Source organism: Salvelinus fontinalis, chromosome 9 (assembly GCF_029448725.1).
Source record: "Salvelinus fontinalis isolate EN_2023a chromosome 9, ASM2944872v1, whole genome shotgun sequence".
NCBI lineage: Eukaryota > Metazoa > Chordata > Actinopteri > Salmoniformes > Salmonidae > Salvelinus > Salvelinus fontinalis.
The window spans coordinates 58,876,764-58,897,823 of NC_074673.1; the positions used below are offsets into that span (position 1 = coordinate 58,876,764).

Genomic DNA, 21,060 nt, shown 5'->3' on the forward strand with positions numbered 1-21,060 from the left:
TTTACATGATCACATAATGTATTTATTCATCCACATAAGATTATGCTTTTTGGTACTAGTACGCTCTCAAAATCTTGACTAAGTAAATTATTGCGTTCATGAGAGTGTGCAAAGCTCTAGCGCATACATACAGTTGAAGTCAGAAGTTTACATACACCTTAGCCAAATCCTTGGGAGCATTTTCCAAACCCCTGAAGGTGCCACGTTCATCTGTACAAACAATAGTACGCAAGTATAAACACCATGGGACCACGCAGCCGTCATACCGCTCAGGAAGGAGACGCGTTCTGTCTCCTAGAGATGAACGTACTTTGGTGCGAAAAGTACAAATCAATCCCAGAACAACAGCAAAGGCCCTTGTGAAGATGCTGGAGGAAACAGGTACAAAAGTATCTATATCCACAGTAAAATGTGTCCTATATCGACATAACCTGAAAGGCCACTCAGCGAGGACGAAGCCACTGCTCCAAAACCGCCATAAAAAAAGCCAGACTACGGTTTGCAACTGCACATGGGGATTTTTTGGGGAAAAATGTTCTCCGGTCTGATGAAACAAAAATAGAGCTGTTTGGCCATAATGACCATCGTTATGTTTGGAGGAAAAAGGGGGAGGCTTGCAAGCCAAAGAACACCATCCCAACCAAGAAGCACTGGAGTAGCAGCATCATGTTGTGGGGGTGCTTTGCTGCAGGAGAGACTGGTGCACTTCAGAAATAGATGGCATCATGAGGCAGGAAAATTATGTGGATATATTGAAGCAACATCTCAAGACATCGGTCAGGATGTTAAAGCTTGGTCGCAAATGGGTCTTCCAAGTAGACAATGACCTCAAGCACACCATACTTCCAAAGTTGTTGCAAAATGGCTGACGGACAACAAAGTCAAGGTATTGGAGTGGCCATCTCAAAGCCCTAACCTCACACCTGTAGAAAATGTGTGGGCAGAACTGAAAAAGTGTGTGTGAGCAAGGAGGCCTACAAACCTGACTCAGTTACACCAGCTCAGTCAGGAGGAATGGGCCAAAATTCACCCAACTTATTGTGGGAAGCTTGTGGAAGGCTACCCAAAACGTTTGACCCAAGTTAAACAATTTAAAGGCAATGCTACCAAATACTAATTGAGTTTACTTAAACTTCTGACCCACTGGGAATGTGATGAAAGAAATGAAAGCTGAAATCAATCATTCTCTCTACTATTATTCTGACATTTCACATTCTTAAAATAAAGTGGTGATCCTAACTGACCTAAGACAGGGAATTTTTACTAGGAGTAAATGTCAGGAATTGTGAAAAACTGAGTTTAAATATATTTGGCTTAGGTGTATGTAAATTTCCGACTTCAAATGTATGTGGACAATTTATGAATACGTGCAATAAGCAGTTTACAAATGTAAATTAGTGTGTGTACTTACAAGTTCTTTGCAACATTGAACATATTATTGGACCAGTATTTGTTGATCATTTAAGATCTCTTACACATATGAATACTGTATGTAATATGTCAAATATTAGTAGACTAAATGTGGGTAAGACTTTATTTGGATAGTCTCTAGATGCTACAGACTATCTGTAACATTTCAACTAACTACATTTTTTAAAACTTTTTAACCTTATAGGACCACAATTGCTTCGCAGCATGTTCAGGATTTCTTTCAGTGAGTCAGGATACCATTTGAAGAAACTAGATATCCTAAATAGTGTTGTGTTTGCATTGGCTAAATCGGCTATGCAACACTAACTCAGCCAGCCAGGAGTACTTGTAGGTTTCATTCAGGATAGAGGTTTCCTCCGAGCAGGGGGAACATCAAATAGAAAAAAATGCCATCAAATCAAATGTATTTATATACCCCTTCGTACATCAGCTGATATCTCAAAGTGCTGTACAGAAACCCAGCCTAAAACCCCAAACATCAAGCATTGCAGGTGTAGAAGCACGGTGGATAGGAAAAACTCCCTAGAAAGGCCAAAACCTAGGGAGAAATCTAGAGAGGAACCAGTCTATGAGGGGTGGCCTGTCCTTTTCTGGCTGTGCCGGGTGGAGATTATAACAGAGCATGGCCAAGATGTTTAAATGTTCATAAATGACCAGCATGGTCAAATAATAATAATCACAGTAGTTATTGAGGGTGCAGCAAGTCAGCACCTCAGGAGTAAATGTCAGTTGGCTTTTTTAGCACGTCCGGTGAACAGGTCAGGGTTCCATAGCCGCAGGCAGAACAGTTGTGACTGGAGCAGCAGCAAGGCCAGGTGGACTTGGGACAGCAAGGAGTCATCATGCCAGGTAGTCCTGACGCATGATCATAAGGGCTCAGGTCCTCCGAGAGAGAGAAAGAAAGAGAGAAGGAGAGAATTAGAGAGAGCATACTTAAATTCACACAGGACACCGGATAAGACAGGAGAAGTCCTCCAGATATAACAAACTGACCCTAGCCCCCCGACACATTAACTACTGCAGCATAAATACTGGAGGCTGAGACAGGAGGGGTCAGGAGACACTGTGGCCCCATCCGATGATACCCCCGGACAGGGCCAAACAGGAAGGATAAATCCATCACAGTTCTACACAATACAGTATGTGCAGGGTAACGTCCATGAATGTATGGTAGCGTTAGCCAGCCCTAAAACAGCTAACATTATTATGACAACAACATATTTCCAATAAAGGACGCATCAAACTGGTTATGCCATTGAATAATCCACATTGAACAGGACAAAATACTAATTTCTAATGTGTTCTTTGGTGATTTGATTTGTTGTTTTTAATCGCTTCTTAAACTGGACATGGAATGTATTTGATAGAAGAATCTCTCCGGCTTGTGTGCGCTAGGCTAAATAGAAAACAGGAGAACCAACTTTGGTTTAAAATGCGATTACTTCCTGTCGCTTAGAACATCACAATTTTCCATTGACTTCTACATTAATCTTCCATCCGCACGGGATAATTACAGGAAGTCGCTAGTTGAGTCTCTTGGTAGACTAGCATCTCTGATTCAAGTTTCTCCGGTGATAAAGTTATCCCATTTTCCATGACAGAAAGATATGTCATGAACAGAGTTGAAAGGATTCTAAATACTACGTCAGTGTTCTATAATATACAATCTGAATGTTTTGTTTGCCTTATAATGTGTCTTATGACACCGCTCCGTCCCTTTGTTTAGGCTAAGCCAATGACTGTATATATGAAAGCTACTGGCTACACAGGCTGCAATGGCGTTCTATGAAACCTGAACGCTCGTCACACGATGTAACTAACATTATAACAATAACTACACATTCTAGCTATAACAATAACACCAACAATCAATACAGATACGCAATGTTTCCACTTACAAGTAATGTCGAGCAGCAATAAGGCCATCTCTTCGTTGCTCGAATGTGTCTGCCACCAAAGCAAGTTCACGTGCTGAGCAACAACTAGCCATGTTGAGGTCCAAGCATGGACAGTGCTGGCTATGTATATGTGACTCAAACACCATCAGGATAGACCGAAGGTGATGCTGTTAAATGACAAAGACTTATGCAATTGTTTACCAGATCGATACAAATGCGCAGTGTGCCAGTAGGTCATGTGTTCCTTGCATACAAGCCGTGTACAACACTGTGTCGTCTGAGAGACACGTGCTAATTCGCCGCACAGATGTGTTGTCTGAGAGGCACACGCTGATTCACTGCAAAGGGAGGGCCATGCATACATGCTGTGTTGTGGTACTTCAACCGAATAGGACAAGTTATACATCTCGGGAGAGCTGAAAGACTCAACCAAATGTGCATAGGTGCTGCGCAAAATATGTGTACATCTTTTCCAGAAATCAATTTCTGTGTAGCCAAAACATCAACACATTAGCATTAGCCATTTTGAACTATGCGATTGAGGACATATTTTCTAGTACATCTGAAATGATTATCATATCAAATCAAATCAAATGTTATTTGTCACATGCGCCGAATACAACACCTTACAGTGAAATGCTTACTTACAAGCCCTTAACCAACAATGCCGTCTTAAGAAAAAATAAGTGTTAAGAAAGTATTTACTAAAACAAACTGAAGAAACAATAAATACAAATAAAAATGAAAAAAATAAGAAAATAGAAAAATAACAAATGATTAAAGAGCAACAATAAAAGAACAGTAACGAGGCAATATACTGGGGGTACCGGTACAGAGTCAATGTGTGGGGGCATCGGTTAGTACATGTCTGTAGAGGTAAAGTGGCTATGCATAGATCATAAACAGAGAGTGGCTTATTGGTGGTTTATTGGGAAATGTGTTGTTGTGATCAAACCGGATGTACATGGGTTTCAAAGGCAGGGATAATATATAATATGGATTTTTTTTTTTCAAGTTTTAAAGTTGCTAATTTTGTTTGTGTATGGAAAAAGGAGCTGTCAGAGTTGAGGTTCTCAGTTTTGGTGCACTTTTGACATGTGAGGGAGACTGAGTAGGGGCAGGCAGCTAGTGATTTATGGCCCTGCTGACAGCTGACGATTTATGGCCCTGTGTTGGAGGGGAGAGTGGCTGATAAAGATCTCAACTGGTGATTTGCTGGCTGAGAGCCCGGATTTTCGTTGTAAAAAAAAAAAGAAAAGTTTATTAATTACGAAAAACATGAATAATATCCCACCCATGGGTCCACTAGAAGGTGCTTTTGGTCATTCAACAGCAGGATAATGAATCAATGGGTATATATATCATTCATTTATAAGTAGCAACTAAGGATTCTAGCTTTAAAATCACACAATTGATTGTTCAAGCGCTTACACCAATATAGCACGTCACTTTACTTACTTCGCTCACTTAGAAGAGTGCCGGCCATCTGTTTCAGATTCAGCAATCATTGGTTTGTCCAGAACCACGTCCTGTCTTCTGTATGAGAAAGGTTCACTCAATCATTTTCATTGATCCCCATCTTGTTGTCCCTCTTTTTCACTTCCATCAAGAGGTTTTCCCTTTAGGGTGGTTTAGGCAGACATCTGCCCTCCTCGGTTTCTTTGTTTGAGGCAGCCTTTCCCTGGCTTTGCCACTTATATTTTATGAAGTTGACGTGGACTCCTGGGCATCCAAGTCGGTCAACCTTAGGGTAGTATGCTATCTTGTACTTAAGGCAGTGTTTCCATCCATCAAGGCCGGTGAGGGATTCTTTTATCTCTGAAACAATGGTGCGTCTTTGTTAAGGCTTCAGCCACCTCTTCTAATTGGGAATCATTTGGGTATGCTGTGTACTTGATTATAACTCTGTCATGCCTTCAAGAATGTATTATTTAAGCTTTGATATAAGAAAGTTGAATTCACACTGAATGGTGCTACTAGGATGAGAAAGCTGGGGGTCCCATTGTGCGGTTTTACTGGTATGCCAGAGCTAGTGTCCTCACTTCGTAAGTATATAACTTTCAAAGTACTTTTAACGTCAATTTCAGTTGTAGATGTCAGATTCATGTATCCGTTTCCAAATTCAACATCCTTGTACTGGAGCCCGAAGTTCTCGCTCAGTCCCAATATGTTCTTTATCTCAAGTCATAGTTCATCCACAGACTTCCTGACACAAGGTTTCATTTTCCGGAGTCATGGTCTCCTCTAAAGACGATTCTCAGCCTAACCGGACCAGCCGTCTTGCAACCCCTTTATCCTAAAGAGGAGAAACAGAGGGGGGGGGGGGGGAAATAAAACAGAGGACAGTTATTACAGAGCGTTACTGTGTAATAGTAATGTGTGCATTACTTTCTACCAGAAGACCAGAAGAGTTGTCAATGCACACGCACGTACCTCTCCGGGGATATAAAGAAACGAATTGACCGATGTCTGTTCAATTACTTGAATTCTATTTAGTAATTGTTGTTGTTGTTGAGCTCAATGCCCCGTTTATCAAGAGAGAAATCAATTCATCTATGTGGGATCCCACGCTGAAGGTAGTCATAGTTTTCATTAGGCAAAATATTCAACCTAGAATTGAAAACTTTTTTTGTAAGAACATAGTATATGGGATTGATTTTAAGATTTTGCTGAATTAATTTGATTTATATTACGGTGTTTCTATTCCAAGAAAAACGAAAAACATTAGGAAAATATGGCGCTGTACAACGTGACCAGTCGGGAGTAGGCTGCTAAGTGACTGCGAGTAAAGAGCAAAATAATCCTAACATTTCCACGCCCTAATTGTAGGCTAACCAATATCCAAACGAAGATTCAGTGAAAATCAAAATCGAATTGATTCATCAAGTCCCCATGCTTGTCTCAGAGCAGCGCGAAACGGTGCTGAAATATTTGACCACGCGCGGGTAGGCTATTGCTTCAAATCCTATTATAACAATTGGATGACTTTGGGTGTGCCAGTAAGCAACAATTTCTTGACTTCATTAGCCTACTTTTTTCCAATATTTCTGTCATTCAATGATATTTATTCCCATAGTAATTTGTTATGGATCCATCCAGATGTGGTTAGAAAACAGTGCATATGGTGGACTCAGTAAGAGTCTATTGTCCTTCTGATAGCCCATCAAGGGTGCATGGCTTCTTTTGTAGTCTTAAAAGAACTCCAGCACAGAGAAGAGAAAGGAGCCTTGAATAATTAAATGTGTCGGTAAAATACTGTTAGACTTGGGGATTATGGACACGGATAGTGCTATTTGCCTGTGTTATGCCCAACACAAAAGCCCAGGAAAATGAAAAGGTACAGTAGCCTACAATATTGTAAAGTAGGCCTAATAATGCAGAACATAATGCTTAAATAAATCGACTACTGGCCTTTACTGTATGCTGCACATTTTTACGTTGTATTCCATTTCAAGCGAGACTATTCAAGCCATCGACTCACTGATGGTTGAAGATGATGAGCGATCGGCAAAGGCAATCTGGAAACTGCTTGCATCATGGCACAACATCAACATCGCTCTAATCACAGTCAGAAGACAGTTGAAAAAAATTGAGTGGACTTATGGAAAGGCTCTGTAAGACATTTTATATATATATATATATATATATATAATTGAGAACGTTAACCATTTGTGTTCTCTTGTTTTGTACTGTTCTGTAGCTTCAACCCAAGGATTCGTCTGACAAACAAAGAACTTTGCGTGCTGCAGGCCCAGGCATGGATCAAAGCTGTCGAGACATTCAATGACATCATCAAGAGATATGCTGGACCCTATGTCAGAAAGGTGTTTTTGGGACACATTGTGTCTATTGTCCTGCTAATAGCCTCCAGAGCCGGAAGACAAGTTTCTTACTTTCTCCCCCTTCCACTTACCTCTTCCATTTTTGCGGTAATGCTGCAATTAGTTGGTTGTAATTTTGGGTAGAGCAGACATTTCCATATATTTGTGTTAGCTTTATGTGTGACTTAACTCCACCAGTCCTATTTATGATATAATTTACAAAGATTATACCTTTAAAAAATATATATATATAAAAAAATTAAGTGTTTGTATCAATTAGTATATTTGAGTTTAATTTTATCTGATTATTTGATCTGTCTTTTCTGGTGGATTAAGCTGAAATTGCAACACACTTTCTCTGGCTTGTTAAAAAAATTATGATATTTTGTAGATGATTTCGTTTTCAAATAACTGAAAGTGAGCGGTTGTAATCTGAACAAAGGGAAAAGGGCCATTCTTGAACATGGGGTGAGACATTCTCACTAATTTGCTAGAGAGTTTGGATTTAAGTGTAACTTTCGTATGACTGATGCCTTTAGTGAGAGGTCTAATGCTTTAATATTTAATCATTTCTGTCCTCCGAATTTTAGATTCATTATATAAATAGGCCCATGTGCACCTTCATCAGATGAACCACAACATGTTGCCTGAAGCGATTTAATTCATGAATGATTTTTGAATGTTTTTAATATTGTGACAGTGAAGAGCAAAATAATCCTAACATTTCCAAATAAAAATCGGATTGATTTATCAAGACCAGTCCCCATACTATGTCATTCAGTGAAATGTATTCCCATAGTAATTCGTTATGGATCCATTCATATATTTAAAGTCTATAAACTCGGCAAGAGTATTATCCTGCTGATAGTTGACATAAACATCTGCATTTTGAAAGTATTTTTATCATTCTTTTATTAACGAAAGCATAAAGATTAACATTTACATTTAAGTCATTTAGCAGACGCTCTTATCCAGAGCGACTTACAAATTGGTGCATTCACCTTATGACATCCAGTGGAACAGCCACTTTACAATAGTGCATCTAAATATTTTATGGGGGGGGGGGCAGAAGGACCCCCCCCCCCCCCCCCCCCCCCCTTAGTAATTAAGAAAATACTTGTACAGTATACGCTTTACCCGACATGTTGCGGTTGCATGATGTTTGTAGATATAAATGTAAAACTTTAGAGTACTTAATACTTTGCAAATTGGGGGGATTTTTTTCACACCTAACTGAGCTATCCTTTTGTGAAGAGTCTATTGTCCTGCTAATAGCCCATCATGGAAACTTTTTTTGCCCCCCTATAGGTTTTAGGCCTGCAGTAGTTTATAATAATCCATGCCTTCTGGGAATGTTTAAATGGCCAAAGGTTATGGGTGGAGTTAGAATTTTGGCGGTCAGAAGTATTCAAATCAACCAATGTCAGCCTTTAAATGCTTTATTATCCAAATGTTTAAAGTGCGTGTAGGCGATGGAGAGAATGCATTTGACTTTTTTTTTTAGATATTAGAGCTTTCAGGAGGAACAGAAAATTGGGTGTCAATTCATAAACCATGTGCCATGGAATCGGTACATCGGACATTTCTTCCCAACTATTTTGCAATCTATATGGCATAGCTTTATTTTTTTGGTCCTTAAATGAATCTGGTATATATTTTTATTTTTCACAATTTTCTTTAAGCAATTTTGGTCTTCTATACTGACAGACAAGCTCCTTACTTTTCCCCCCTTCCACTTGGTAGAGGTTCCAATTGATGAACTCATTTCTTATTTCTAATTTCTGCCCTCCGAATTCATATTCATTTTATAAATAGGCCCTTTTAATTTTGTCTGGATAAGATAACCTCAGAGGGTACATACAATAGTTACAGACACATTCCCATAAGAAGACAAGCATCCATACTGTCCTCATCCCCTTCTGATATTCTTCATATCATCACATGGTTTAACAGATACATTGACATATGAAGACAAGCCTGACCTCCCCTCTTTGGGCCCCAAGTGACTAAGCCCTAGCTGAGAAAGGAAAATGCAACTGCCGACAGTATAGTTCAAAAAGAGACATTCTAACTGACAAGTATCCCACATAAGCATAATATGAAGATAAATAAAACATCTTATTTATCTATGTTACCTAACTAATTCTGATTCAGCCACGACAACAGGCATACTTAGGCCAATATTTTCATAGTAAAACCACCTTATCAGTTTAAGATATTTGCAGCAGTTAGATTGTTGCATTATTGTTTCTCCTCACTGTTAGCTAGTAAACTTTGCTAGCTAGTAAACTTTGCTAGCTAGCTTGCGGGATAGGCAATAATTGCTTTTTACAACTGTTTGGAATTCTATGCCTATAATATTGTGATTTTGAAATGCATCCACGGTCATAATCATAACCAATGTCAACGCTCATCAATGATGTTACATAGCTAGCTAGTAAAACTATTTACACTTGCTGATGTTACACATTTGCTAAAAAGTTACAATGGGAGGCCTGGCGCCTAGTAACAAGTTAGCAGGTGCCAGGTTAACTAGCTAGCCAACTTCAGTCATATGCTAACATTTGCTAGTAAACCTAGCTTTAGGTGGCTGGTTGTAATGTTATAGCTTGCTGTTTAGTAGCCATATCTATGACTAAAAAGAGAAGAGGTTTTACAATCAAGATACAATAGATCTCCAATTATAAAACCTCTTCTGATGACATTCAACCGTAAACTCACCCCATTCCGTACAAATGTCTGCAACATTCATACGAGGCTACAAAAAAAACTAATGGGACTGTAGCGACTGTGTTGACTTCAAAATCGGGGGTGTGAACTACGTTTCTATTCAAGCGTTGATCGACATGGTAATGGCTCTAGTATTGGAGAAAAGTTGAAAAAATGGACCCGCCGTTACATCGTGATGTGTCATGTCGTAACGTACAGCACGCATAAAGCAACTATTTCTGTCTTACAATCTCTCTCCACCAGGTGTAGCACTTCTCTCATCCTTTAAAATCAAGAAATGGACAGTAACGGGGTTAAGGGGGATACCTAGTAATCTTTTGTGTCATCATTGCATGCGATCATCATTCTCAAAGCCGATGTTTACTTCTAAGATCACTTTAGCACCGCCCTAAAAACCTGATTCAAATTTGACACAATCCTTCACATAGGTATGTAATGACACATTATATAAACTCTTTATAGTGTTTTATTTACATTTTAGAGGCGATAAGGTATATAAGTTGGACAGATCGAGTGAAAAAAAGCAATTTTCCCACACAACATCTCTCCTTCTCACTATCACGCATTAGTTTTGCTTCCCCACCCGCCATTTTTTTAAAGACCCGACGGAGCTCATTGCCTTGTTGAATTATGCAGAAACGGGCAGCGTGGGGGTCATGTAATTGATTCTGTTGGAAAGGGGAGAAAGTGTGCTTTACAATGGTATTGACATGACAGTTGATCAGGAAGTATTACGTTTTTTGGTGCGCTAAAATAAGGTCAGTTGTACGGACCAAGGCGATGTACAAAAGTGAGTGAGTTTACGTTTTGTTTCAACTGGAGTATAGTGAAGAGGATTAAAAACAAAGAGTTGGATTTAGCTAGATGCTCAGCTACCTACCAAGCTACCTACCTAGCTACCTAAGTTAGCAAACAGAAAAACTGTATCATATATGTATTAACATGTATGTTAACCAGCAATACACAATATGGGTTTCATATAGATAAACTAAAGTTAGCTAGCTACCTATGTGGCTTTCAAGAAAAATGTCTTACTTAGCTAGACACTGTATTTGTCATCTGCCCTCTTGATGCTGGCATCGACTGTAGCTAAGCTTCTAGCTAAATCTACCTCTTTGTTTCAAATCCTCTTCACTATATTTCGTTTGAAATATGTGTGGTTGAAAGTCACCAGGTAGCAAAAAATATGCTCCATAATCACCTGAAGCCATTGTGGTCTGGTCAGTTCTTTCAGTTTTGCCCAAAGGATTGTGATGTTAGTGTCCGTCTCCTTTTCAAAAAAGACTGCCTTGGGGGAGGGACAGAGCCAGAGCACGAAGCACCATCCCATACGACTTGTAGTCTTTCAGGGACTGTAAAAAATGTGACAGCTGTCACAGGGTGTATCATTCAGCGTACGAAGCCCAGACCTGTCTTCCTCCTGGGAAATGATGTGTGAAACAGATCTCACTGACCTAGAAATGCCTTGGACATGATGAAACAAGCCCAGATACCCCCTGGGTGAAATTCCCCTCAATGGCCGTCGGAAAATAACAAAAAAAATGTGTACTGTCCTAATAAAACACAATTTTCCACCACCATTTTCTGACTTTCAGACAATTAGCATGTTGCGCACCGCATTCAGTAAATTGTGTGCAACATCTTAAGTTGATGATAAAATAAAATGCATTTAAAAATGTTGTTTTAGACAGTACACATATTTTCCCAGTTTATTTTCCAACAGCCCGCCCTTAAAGGTAAATGAGGCCTTTGTAGCCTGAATCAATCCTAGATGATAGTGCACATCTATATCAATGCCCACAACTGGCTGCCTAGGCTACCCATGGGCTTGCCTAATCCTGGCTGGCTACGATACAACTGTGTGATGAATGAGGGAAGAGCTGTAAATAGAAAGGGTTGTTAGCTACTAGGTTACTAGCCAGCCAGCTAGCTAGCTAGCTTCCTCCACAAATGGAACTCCCAGGCAAACACTCAGTTAACTAGCTAGCAAAAACCCTAAACTAATGTAAAAGGCGTTGTATGGTCAATCCGACGTCTGCATTGGCCGTGCAGCACTTGGTAATATGGTAATATGGTAATATAGCCTCTGTAGAAGTCAGGGCATTCATACTTCTTGCGTTTCGCCGAGCAGTGCAGAGTTGTTATGAAGGAAGTTGTCGAGGAAGGGATTTTGTGTTTATTACAGGACCTCCCGCCCTCACCTACCGTCAATCAATCATGTCAATGCAGACCTATGCGGAGCCCTCCGCATAGTTAAAATACTTTGAGAAGCACACAGCGATGTGGTACAGAGCTCAATTTGGCCTCTGCATGCCTACGGAAGCTCCGCAATTGCTTCACACCATCCAGACGGCGCCTACACCATCTATACGGTGGTCAAGTATAAATTGGCTCTTACACACAAGCTAGCTAGCTAGTTAGTTATAAAATATTTGTATTCATCCATGCTAGTTACCAATGTTAGCTAACATTATCTAAATTGGTAGCTAGCCAAAAGTCAGCTGGCTAGCTAGCTAGATCTCTTCATTCAGGTGGTAGCAAACAATTTAAATTTACAGCAAACATTAGATGTTCAGACATTAGATCTAATGTATAAATTGTTCCCTTACCCCGGCTCTTTATTGAAATCCTTTGTCGACTTTGTTGGGTCAATTAAAGTTTTCTTGTTGAAATCAAGTCACTGCTTGTGGAGAACCTTGCCATTTTCTTAAGACTGCACTTGAAAAATAACCACATCAACGTTAACAGTTCAACATTTGACTCGATTTCATTGGATGTTCCCTCCGACGGAGCCTCCGCACCATCTCACCAATAGACAATGACATTACATTGAGGGAATACTGACACTACTGTAAAGTGTCAGACACAATGTGTCAAATGTGCCAGGATATATTCAAGCACCTGGATTCATGTGTCAAACACTGCCACTATTTATCAGAAACGGACATAGAATCTGACACATTTCAAGCTGATACACTTCGAAACTCCACTATTTAGGTTAGAAACATTTGATGTCAAGACAAAATGACACTTTCAGACACACTTTGATACAGGTCGTTTTATGCAGTGGTACTAGCTGCAGCTCCACAGCTCATGTTCTACAGGCTCCTGAGAGTGTGAAGGGACAGTCTGTACATCCCTCCTAGGAAGTTTGTGTGTGAGTTTGCGTGTGTATGTGTGTGCGTGTGTGTCTCATACTGTGTGTGTGTGTGTGTGTGTGTGTGTGTGTGTGTGTGTGTGTGTGTGTGTGTGTGTGTGTGTGTGTGTGTGTGTGTGTGTGTGTGTGTGTGTGTGTGTGTGTGTGTGTGTGTGCCTGTGTTGATTATTTCTGTGTGCTTCTGTGTATTTCTCTATGTGTGTTCCTGTCAGACCAACACAGCAGCCCAGAAATAAGCTCTCTCTCTCTCTCTCTCTGTGTGTACAAACTAAGAAGGGGGGGATCAGTTACTACACCACACAATGTGCAATCCCCTGCTTCCAAACCAGAGAGAATGCCAACACTAACAATTAAAGCTGAGCCCGCTGTGATCCTGGCCTTATTCTTTCATTACGGATCAGCAACAGCAGGGGTTCTAGTTAGTTTCCTCGGCTGGTTGAGGAAATTAATGGGCTGGGATGCGACTGCGGGGCAGAGAGGAGGCGCTGGGGAGCCTGATGAGTCCGGCATCTCGTATAGGCTCCTGGCAGGGAGGCTCTCTCGATCTCTCATTTCTCGTCTGTTTAATCTCATCCTTTCTTTTTCACTTCTCTCTCTGTTGCTCTGTCAGTCACTCTCTTTCTGTCTGTCTGCCTCTCTTTCCTCTTGCATCTCACTCTCTCCTCTATTTCTCCTTTGTTTCTCTGTCTTTCTGATTATTGTGCTTTTACATTTAAATAGAAAACATGGCTCAAATCTATACACATGAGTTATCTCTGGTTCCTCATGTGTTTTATTTTTATTTCACCATTATTTAAATGAGAACACATTCTCATTTACAGTAACGATCTGGGGAATAGTTACAGAGGAGAGGAGATGAATGTGCCAATTGTAAACTGGGGATGATGAGGTGCCATGAGGGCCACACTGGGAATTTAGCCAGGACACCAGTGTTAGCACCCCTACTCTTACAATAAGTGCCATGGGAACTTTAGTGACCACAGAGAGTCAGGACACCCGTTTAACGTCCCATCCCGAAGGACGGCACCCTACACAGGGAAATGTCCCTAATCACTGCCCTGGGGCATTGGGATAAAAAAAAAAATTAGGCCAGAAGAAAGGGTGCCTCCTACTGGCCCTCCAACAACACTTCCAGCAGCATCTGGTCTCCCCCTGTATATGTAATATGACAGTTGATGATAGTGTTGTTGTTGTTGTTAAAATGACATATTATTGGATGTATCATATTTGTTTTTTGTTTTAGTCAGTATTTGTATTGTGGCTGTGTAATTGACCTCACGTGCCCTGCGACTACAGGGGCTAATTAGCTTTTGGCTAACCCCGGCACAGTGCTTTTTTTTTACAATTACATGGATGTTGCATTATTGTAATATTGATCTTGATTCATGAGCATTGTCCCCTATAAATAAATAAAACAAATCATTTAGTCAGTATGCTGGAGGAAGAAGTGATCCCATGTGGTTTTCTCTACTATTCTCCATCACACTCCCTCTCTTATTTGGCTCCCGAGTGGCGCAGCGGTCTAAGGCACTGCATCTCAGTGCTAAAGGCGTCACCACAGACACCCTGGTTTGAATCCAGGTTGTCTCACAACCGGCCGTGATTGGGGGTCCCATAGGGCCGTGCCCGATTGGTCCAGCGTCGTGGCCAGTGTAGGCCGTCATTTTAAATAAGAATTTGATCTTAACTGACTTGCCTAGTTAAAAAAATGTTAAATAAAAAATGTTTATGCATCTCTCAACCGTGCAGCATACAGTAGGAGCTAAAGGTGAGGGAAGGTGGGAGGGAGGGAATGGGCTCTAAGCTCATATACTACTATTTAATGACATGCTATTTTATAACAGTGCTAGTGAGAGTTGGTGGAGAGGATTGAAAAAAAAACACGCTATTACGAATATTATGCTATTGCTACAACAATTTTATAACATCTCTACTGCTAGTAGTGACAGCATACCGGTTTATAGGGAGTGAATGGGGTCCCAATAACAAATGCATGCATAGAAAAGTATTTTTGATATTAACCGGTTCACTGTCCTCCAAACGTGGCCAGAAAACATTCTCACATCCCTCCAGTTTGTTCTTCCATTCATTTACCTTGGTTGTACCAGCGGCACAATTCTTCATCCTCTGCCCTGTAATGACGTTTTTCATTCAAGATGCCAAGCTCTGACTGGCGATCAGGTTTAAGCCATCAAGGACACAGACAGAGGTGTGGGCCCTAGTCAAAAGTTGTGCACTATATAGGAAATGGAGTTCCATTTGAGATGCAGTGAGTGAATTCTTGAGAGGAGCTTAAGAGAGCTCTGTATAATACAATTTCATTCCTCCATCACTCTGTCTGTCTGTCTGTCTGTCTGTCTGTCTGTCTGTCTGTCTGTCTGTCTGTCTGTCTGTCTGTCTGTCTGTCTGTGTGTGTGTGTGTGTGTGTGTGTGTGTAATAATACAACACAACTGTGGGAAGCATTGGAGTCAACATGGGCCAGCATCCCTGTGGAAGGCTTTTATGCTCCGACAAATTGAGGCTGTTCTGAGGGGTGGGAGGGGGGGCATGCGTCCCATGGGCCGCCAGTTACCCATCCCTGATATACAGGTAATCCCTCGTTTATCGCGGGGGTTACGTTCCGAAAATGACCCGCGATAAGTGAAATCCGCGAAATAGAAAACTTTTTTTTTTTTTTACAATTTGCAACTATTACATGTATACAAATACAGTGACTCACGTGTAGGCCGTTTCACTGCTCTTCAGACTGGGCCGCTGCATCCTGACTGCGCTCTGCAGTGTTCTCTTCTTCTGAAGCCCGCGGTGCAGGTGTGTTTGTTCGGGAGAAGAACATAGTGATAGGCAGCTGTTGTCGCTCTTTTTTCTTCTTTGCAAAAAGATCCTTGTACACCGACATGCCACCATCGATTACGTTGGAGAACTGTAATGAACGGCTCATCAAAGGGTCCCATTCCTCAGCTACTCGCTTAAGTTCAGTGGCCATTCGCACCATGGTTGCTAAGCGACCAAGCGTTAGTCCTTCCTCCTCATCTCTCGTGTCCAATTCGTAGCATGTTTTGATACAAGAAGCGGGAGTGAGTTTTTAGCGAATCAGAATGCAGAGCACAATGCACCAAAAAAAAAAAAAAAATGCATTATGAAAATCCGCGAAATAGCGAATCCGCGATAAGTGAACCGCGAAGTGGCGAGGGATCACTGTACAGTGGTTCCTCCTTTAGAAGTTGCGAGCTTACACCGCGGGACTTAGAGGTACACAGCATCACGGCTTCATTGCTCCAGACCAACCTAAGGGGGAGTTAGAGCACTAATACATTTGGTGACTTTCTTCAGCAAAGATGGCTGACAAAACATTACGGTTTTAACGTGATAACGAGTCAAGCAAAACATTTACAATTGAGAGGAATATGTTAGTTAATGAAGAGACAAACGTATGTGCATATTTTTTGTCATAAAGTTAGTTTACGGAAATCGTGATTTAGCAAGTTAGCTGAGAAGCTAACATTAGCCAGAGAGCTATCTAGTGTTATGACATGAGTATGAATTTTATTTTGTGTTGTTTAATGTTTTAGGGACTCCTGAGAAAACCAGCAAACCAGGCTGTCGTCTTGTGAAATAGTGGACGTAAAGAATCTAGCTAGCTAAAGCATTTACTGCAAATTGAATGTACAATTGTGTTAGCTTGCCTTGCTTATATTTGCCATGCAATACAGCTGAAGTAACATAGCGAGCTAACTATTTATTTGCTTATTGTGTAGTGGAGGGTAAAAATAACTGTATGCCGATGGGTGTGAAGCTAGCCGATCTGTGTATGGACCCTAAAACCTTTGGTATGAATATTAGTTCAGAACCTATCTATGAACCTCAGCTTGCATAGTTGTTGTATCGACTTCATGTCTGAAAGACATTAACGAAGCATATTGATTGAGTAGAATATAATACCTTTATTGTGCCAAGGATGCAAGTCCTATATACATGTGCTGTAGTTATTACCACACATGAGATCCCCCACATTGTAGACTGTACATTGAATATATTCACTGATCATGTACTCTTCCTTGGCAAATAAAGGTGCGGTTCAGGTATGAATCTCTGTGACATTCTTTTTCAGTCAAGTCCAATACCAGGTGTATCAAACTCAAACTGTGTCTGCATGTATGTATTACAATTATACACTTCAACAGTGTTTACCACTTCTGCTCCTGGGACATCGATGATTACACATTGTAACTATGCAATAGACTAGAAACATGATTTAAGAAAAGGCTGATTTGTAATTCATATATACAGAAATACATCTATGCATATCTAACTCCCTTCATCTGCATTAATCTGAGGACACAGGATAGGTGTAGTATTCCAATGAGATACTTAATTTCAACCAGTGGAAAATGTGCAATGCTTTATTGAACGTTCATTATCCAGGTGTTATAAATACATAATACATGCATTATAAATATTATAATTGTAATATTATATTATGAATACAAGTTCAATCTGTACTTCAATGCACATATGGTGTGCATTAATAAAAAAGAGTTTGAAAGAGTAGGTGGGGAGAGAGGTGTAGAAGACAGAAAAGGAAAGAGGTAAAACAGAGGAGCAGGGGAAAAAAGCATATGAATTAATGAATTACAGTGCTACCCTAATATTCTCTCAGTTTTTCACAATTACATAGTGTCTCTTTTGGTGTCTCCTAACCAGCCTTGGGCTCCCAGTCAGCCCAAAGGTTATCTTAAGAGCGGGTAAGGTGGAGATGATGGGACTGGCTTCCTCTGTCACATCAAAACATAGCTGCAGACGAGAGACAGAAGGATAGAGATATAGCATGATTAAGCTTGTTTTCTTTTTATTCTAACATGGTCAGTCATCATAATCATCAGGAGGTGAAATGCAAAACTGACCTTGGATCATTAACTCTGGAACTACTACATCTCTATTTCAATGTAAAGCATCTCTTTAATAATAATACTTCCTGTTGTGAAGACATCCCAACTATGAAATCAGTTAAGAACAAATTCTTATTTACAAGGACAGCCTACTCCTTCCTCCCCGTCTAGAGATTGAACCCCGGTCTCCCGTCCGCACGATACAGGGATTCTTTAGCTAAATAGCCCGGTACTGTACTGCCAACCGTCACGTTGTACAGCGCCATATTTTCTATTCCATACTGAGAGAAACCCAGAAGGTTTTTCATTTTTCATGGAATAGAAACACCATAATATTAATCAAATTAATTAAGCAAGTACCAGTCAAAAGTTTGGACACACCTACTCATTCCAGGATTTTTTTATATTTTTACTATTTTCCACATTGTAGAATAATAGTGAAGACATCACAACTATGAAATAACACATATGGAATCAGTTAAGAACAAATTCTTATTTACAAGGACAGCCTACTCCTTCCTCCCGGTCGGAGAATTGAACCCCAGTCGCCCGCATGCTTGCAATATGGAAGACTATCGAATGGTTCTCAAAGACGCACCCTGGTGGTCAAACTAGCACTAACTTGTATTAACAGAAAAAAATGGCTGACAATTAAATGACGTACCACAGGGACGCAACTTTTAACTTCTACTTGGTCACAATCCCGGATCCGGGAGCACCCTCATCAGTAAAAAAGCTGACTAGCATAGCCTAGCATAGTGTCACAAGTAAATACTAGCATCTAAATATCATGATATCACAAGTCCAAGACACCAGATGAAAGATACACATCTTGTGAATCCAGCCATCATTTCCGATTTTTAAAATGTTTTACAGCGAAAACACAATATGTATTTCTATTAGCTAACCACGATAGCAAAAGACTCAACCGCATATTTTCACAATTTTTTTACTGCAAGGGTAGCTATCACAAATTCGACCAAATAAAGATATAAATAGTCACAAACCAAGAAACAACTTCATCAGATGACAGTCTGATAACATATTTATTGTATAGCATATGTTTTGTTCGAAAAATGTGCATATTTCAGGTATAAATCATAGTTTTACATTGCAGCCACCATCACAAATCTCACCAAAGCAGCTAGAATAACTACAGAGACCAACGTGAAATACCTAAATACTCATCATAAAACATTTATGAAAAATACAGGGTGTACAGCAAATGAAAGACAAACATCTTGTGAATCCAGCCAATATTTCAGATTTTTTAAGTGTTTTACAGCGAAAACACAATATAGCATTATATTAGCTTACTACAATAACCTACCACACAACCGCATTCATTCAACGCAACATTAGCGATAGCGAATAAACCAGCAAAAGATATAAATATTTTCACTAACCTTCACATTCTTCATCAGATGACAGTCCTATAACATCATATTACACAATACATATATGGTTTGTTCGAAAATGTGCATATTTAGCGGCACAAATTGTGGTTTTACAATGTGAATACGTTGTCAAAATGCAGAAATATTGTCCGGAGAAATCTTGGAGAGGCACCTAATCTAATCAAATAACTAATCATAAACTTTACTAAAAAATACAGGTTGGACAGCAAATGAAAGATACACTAGTTCTTAATGCAACCGCTGTGTTAGATTTTTTAAAATAACTTTAGTACGACATACAGCTTACGTTATAGCGAGACAGCGCCCAAAATACGTCTAAACATTTTCGACAGAAATACGAAATAACATCATAAATGGTTCCTACTATTTGATGAACTTCCATCAGAATCTTGTACAAGGTGTCCTTTGTCCAGAATAATCGTTGTTCGGTTGTAGAATGTTGTCTTCATCTCTCGAATTAGCAACAAAAGCTAGCCATGTGGCGCAGGAGTGTCCAACGCACCATAACGCAAGACAAAGGAAATACCGAAAATCGCAATAAACTGATATAAATCGGTTTAAAATAACTAGTTTATGATGTTTTTAACACATATCAAATAAAATCAGAGCCGGAGATATCTAACGTCTATAACGAAAGCTTTTCAGAACGCAATCCAGAGGTCCTTCTCGCGCCAAGCTGAACGGTGAAAAGACTGGTCTCGTCATTCCAAGAGGTCTTATTCGGCCTCAGATAAAGCTATACACCCCATTCCACTTCTCACTGTCTATTGACATCTATTGGAAGGCGTATGCAGTGCATGTAGACCCATAGATTTCATGCAAATTAATAGGATGGCCCTGGAACAGAGCCCCCGATTTCAGACTTTTCAGTTCCTGACAGGAAGTTTGCTGCAAAATTAGTTCTGTTTTACTCACAGATATAATTCAAACGGTTTTAGAAACTAGAGAGTGTTTTCTATCCAATAGTAATAATAATATGCATATTGTACGAGCAATAATTGAGTACGAGGCAGTTTAATTTGGGAACGATTTTTTACAAAGTGAAAACAGCGCCTCCCCTATTGAGAAAAGGTTTAAAGGAGGAACCACTGATTGAAGTGGATTTAACAAGTGACATCAAAAAAGGTTTATGGCTTTTACCTGGATTCACCTGGTCAGTCTATGTCATGGAAAGAGGAGTGGTTCTTAATGCTTTGTATACTCAATGTACAACCAAGTATATTATGTTCATGTTTTTATGCTTGCTCAATCGTTTTCTTCTTTATTTTTTGTCTACCTCTCTTTCCTTTCCCTCGCTCTACCTCTATCTCTCTTTCCTTCCCTCATCTCTCTCTCTCTCCCTCTATCTTTCTTCTGCCTTTCTTTCCTCGCCCTCTCTCACACTCTTCTAATCTTTCTCTCCTGTGTGTTACAGCTGGGGACTGAGTGGACGGCTCCAGGGGAATTCAGCAAGTTCAGGTCCCAGTCCTCAAAGTCTGTGCAGTAAGTACCTGTGACAACACACACATGCACACATGCACACACGCACACAGAGCGATACACAGAAAAGTGGAAAAGCAGCATAGTTTCCACCAACAATTTGTTACATCTGATGCAGGCCATGCAGAGTGAACTTGGAAGTCTAAGCTGTCAACAATGACAGCCCCAACAATAACAACACCAAACATAGCTAATCAGGACAATGAGCATCTCAATTCAATTACATTTCAATTTAAGGG

General features: G+C 40.1%; 1 protein-coding gene across 1 annotated transcript in view; it reads left to right on the forward strand.

Annotated features, from left to right (window-relative positions):
- Positions 1–21,060, forward strand: part of b4galnt4a (beta-1,4-N-acetyl-galactosaminyl transferase 4a) — a 430,046-nt gene that overhangs the window by 280,143 nt on the left and 128,843 nt on the right. Inside the window, exon 7 of the mRNA XM_055934959.1 lies at positions 20,757–20,824. Within this exon, the coding sequence (XP_055790934.1) occupies positions 20,757–20,824 (68 nt within the window). The remainder of the gene's footprint in view (positions 1–20,756; positions 20,825–21,060) is intronic.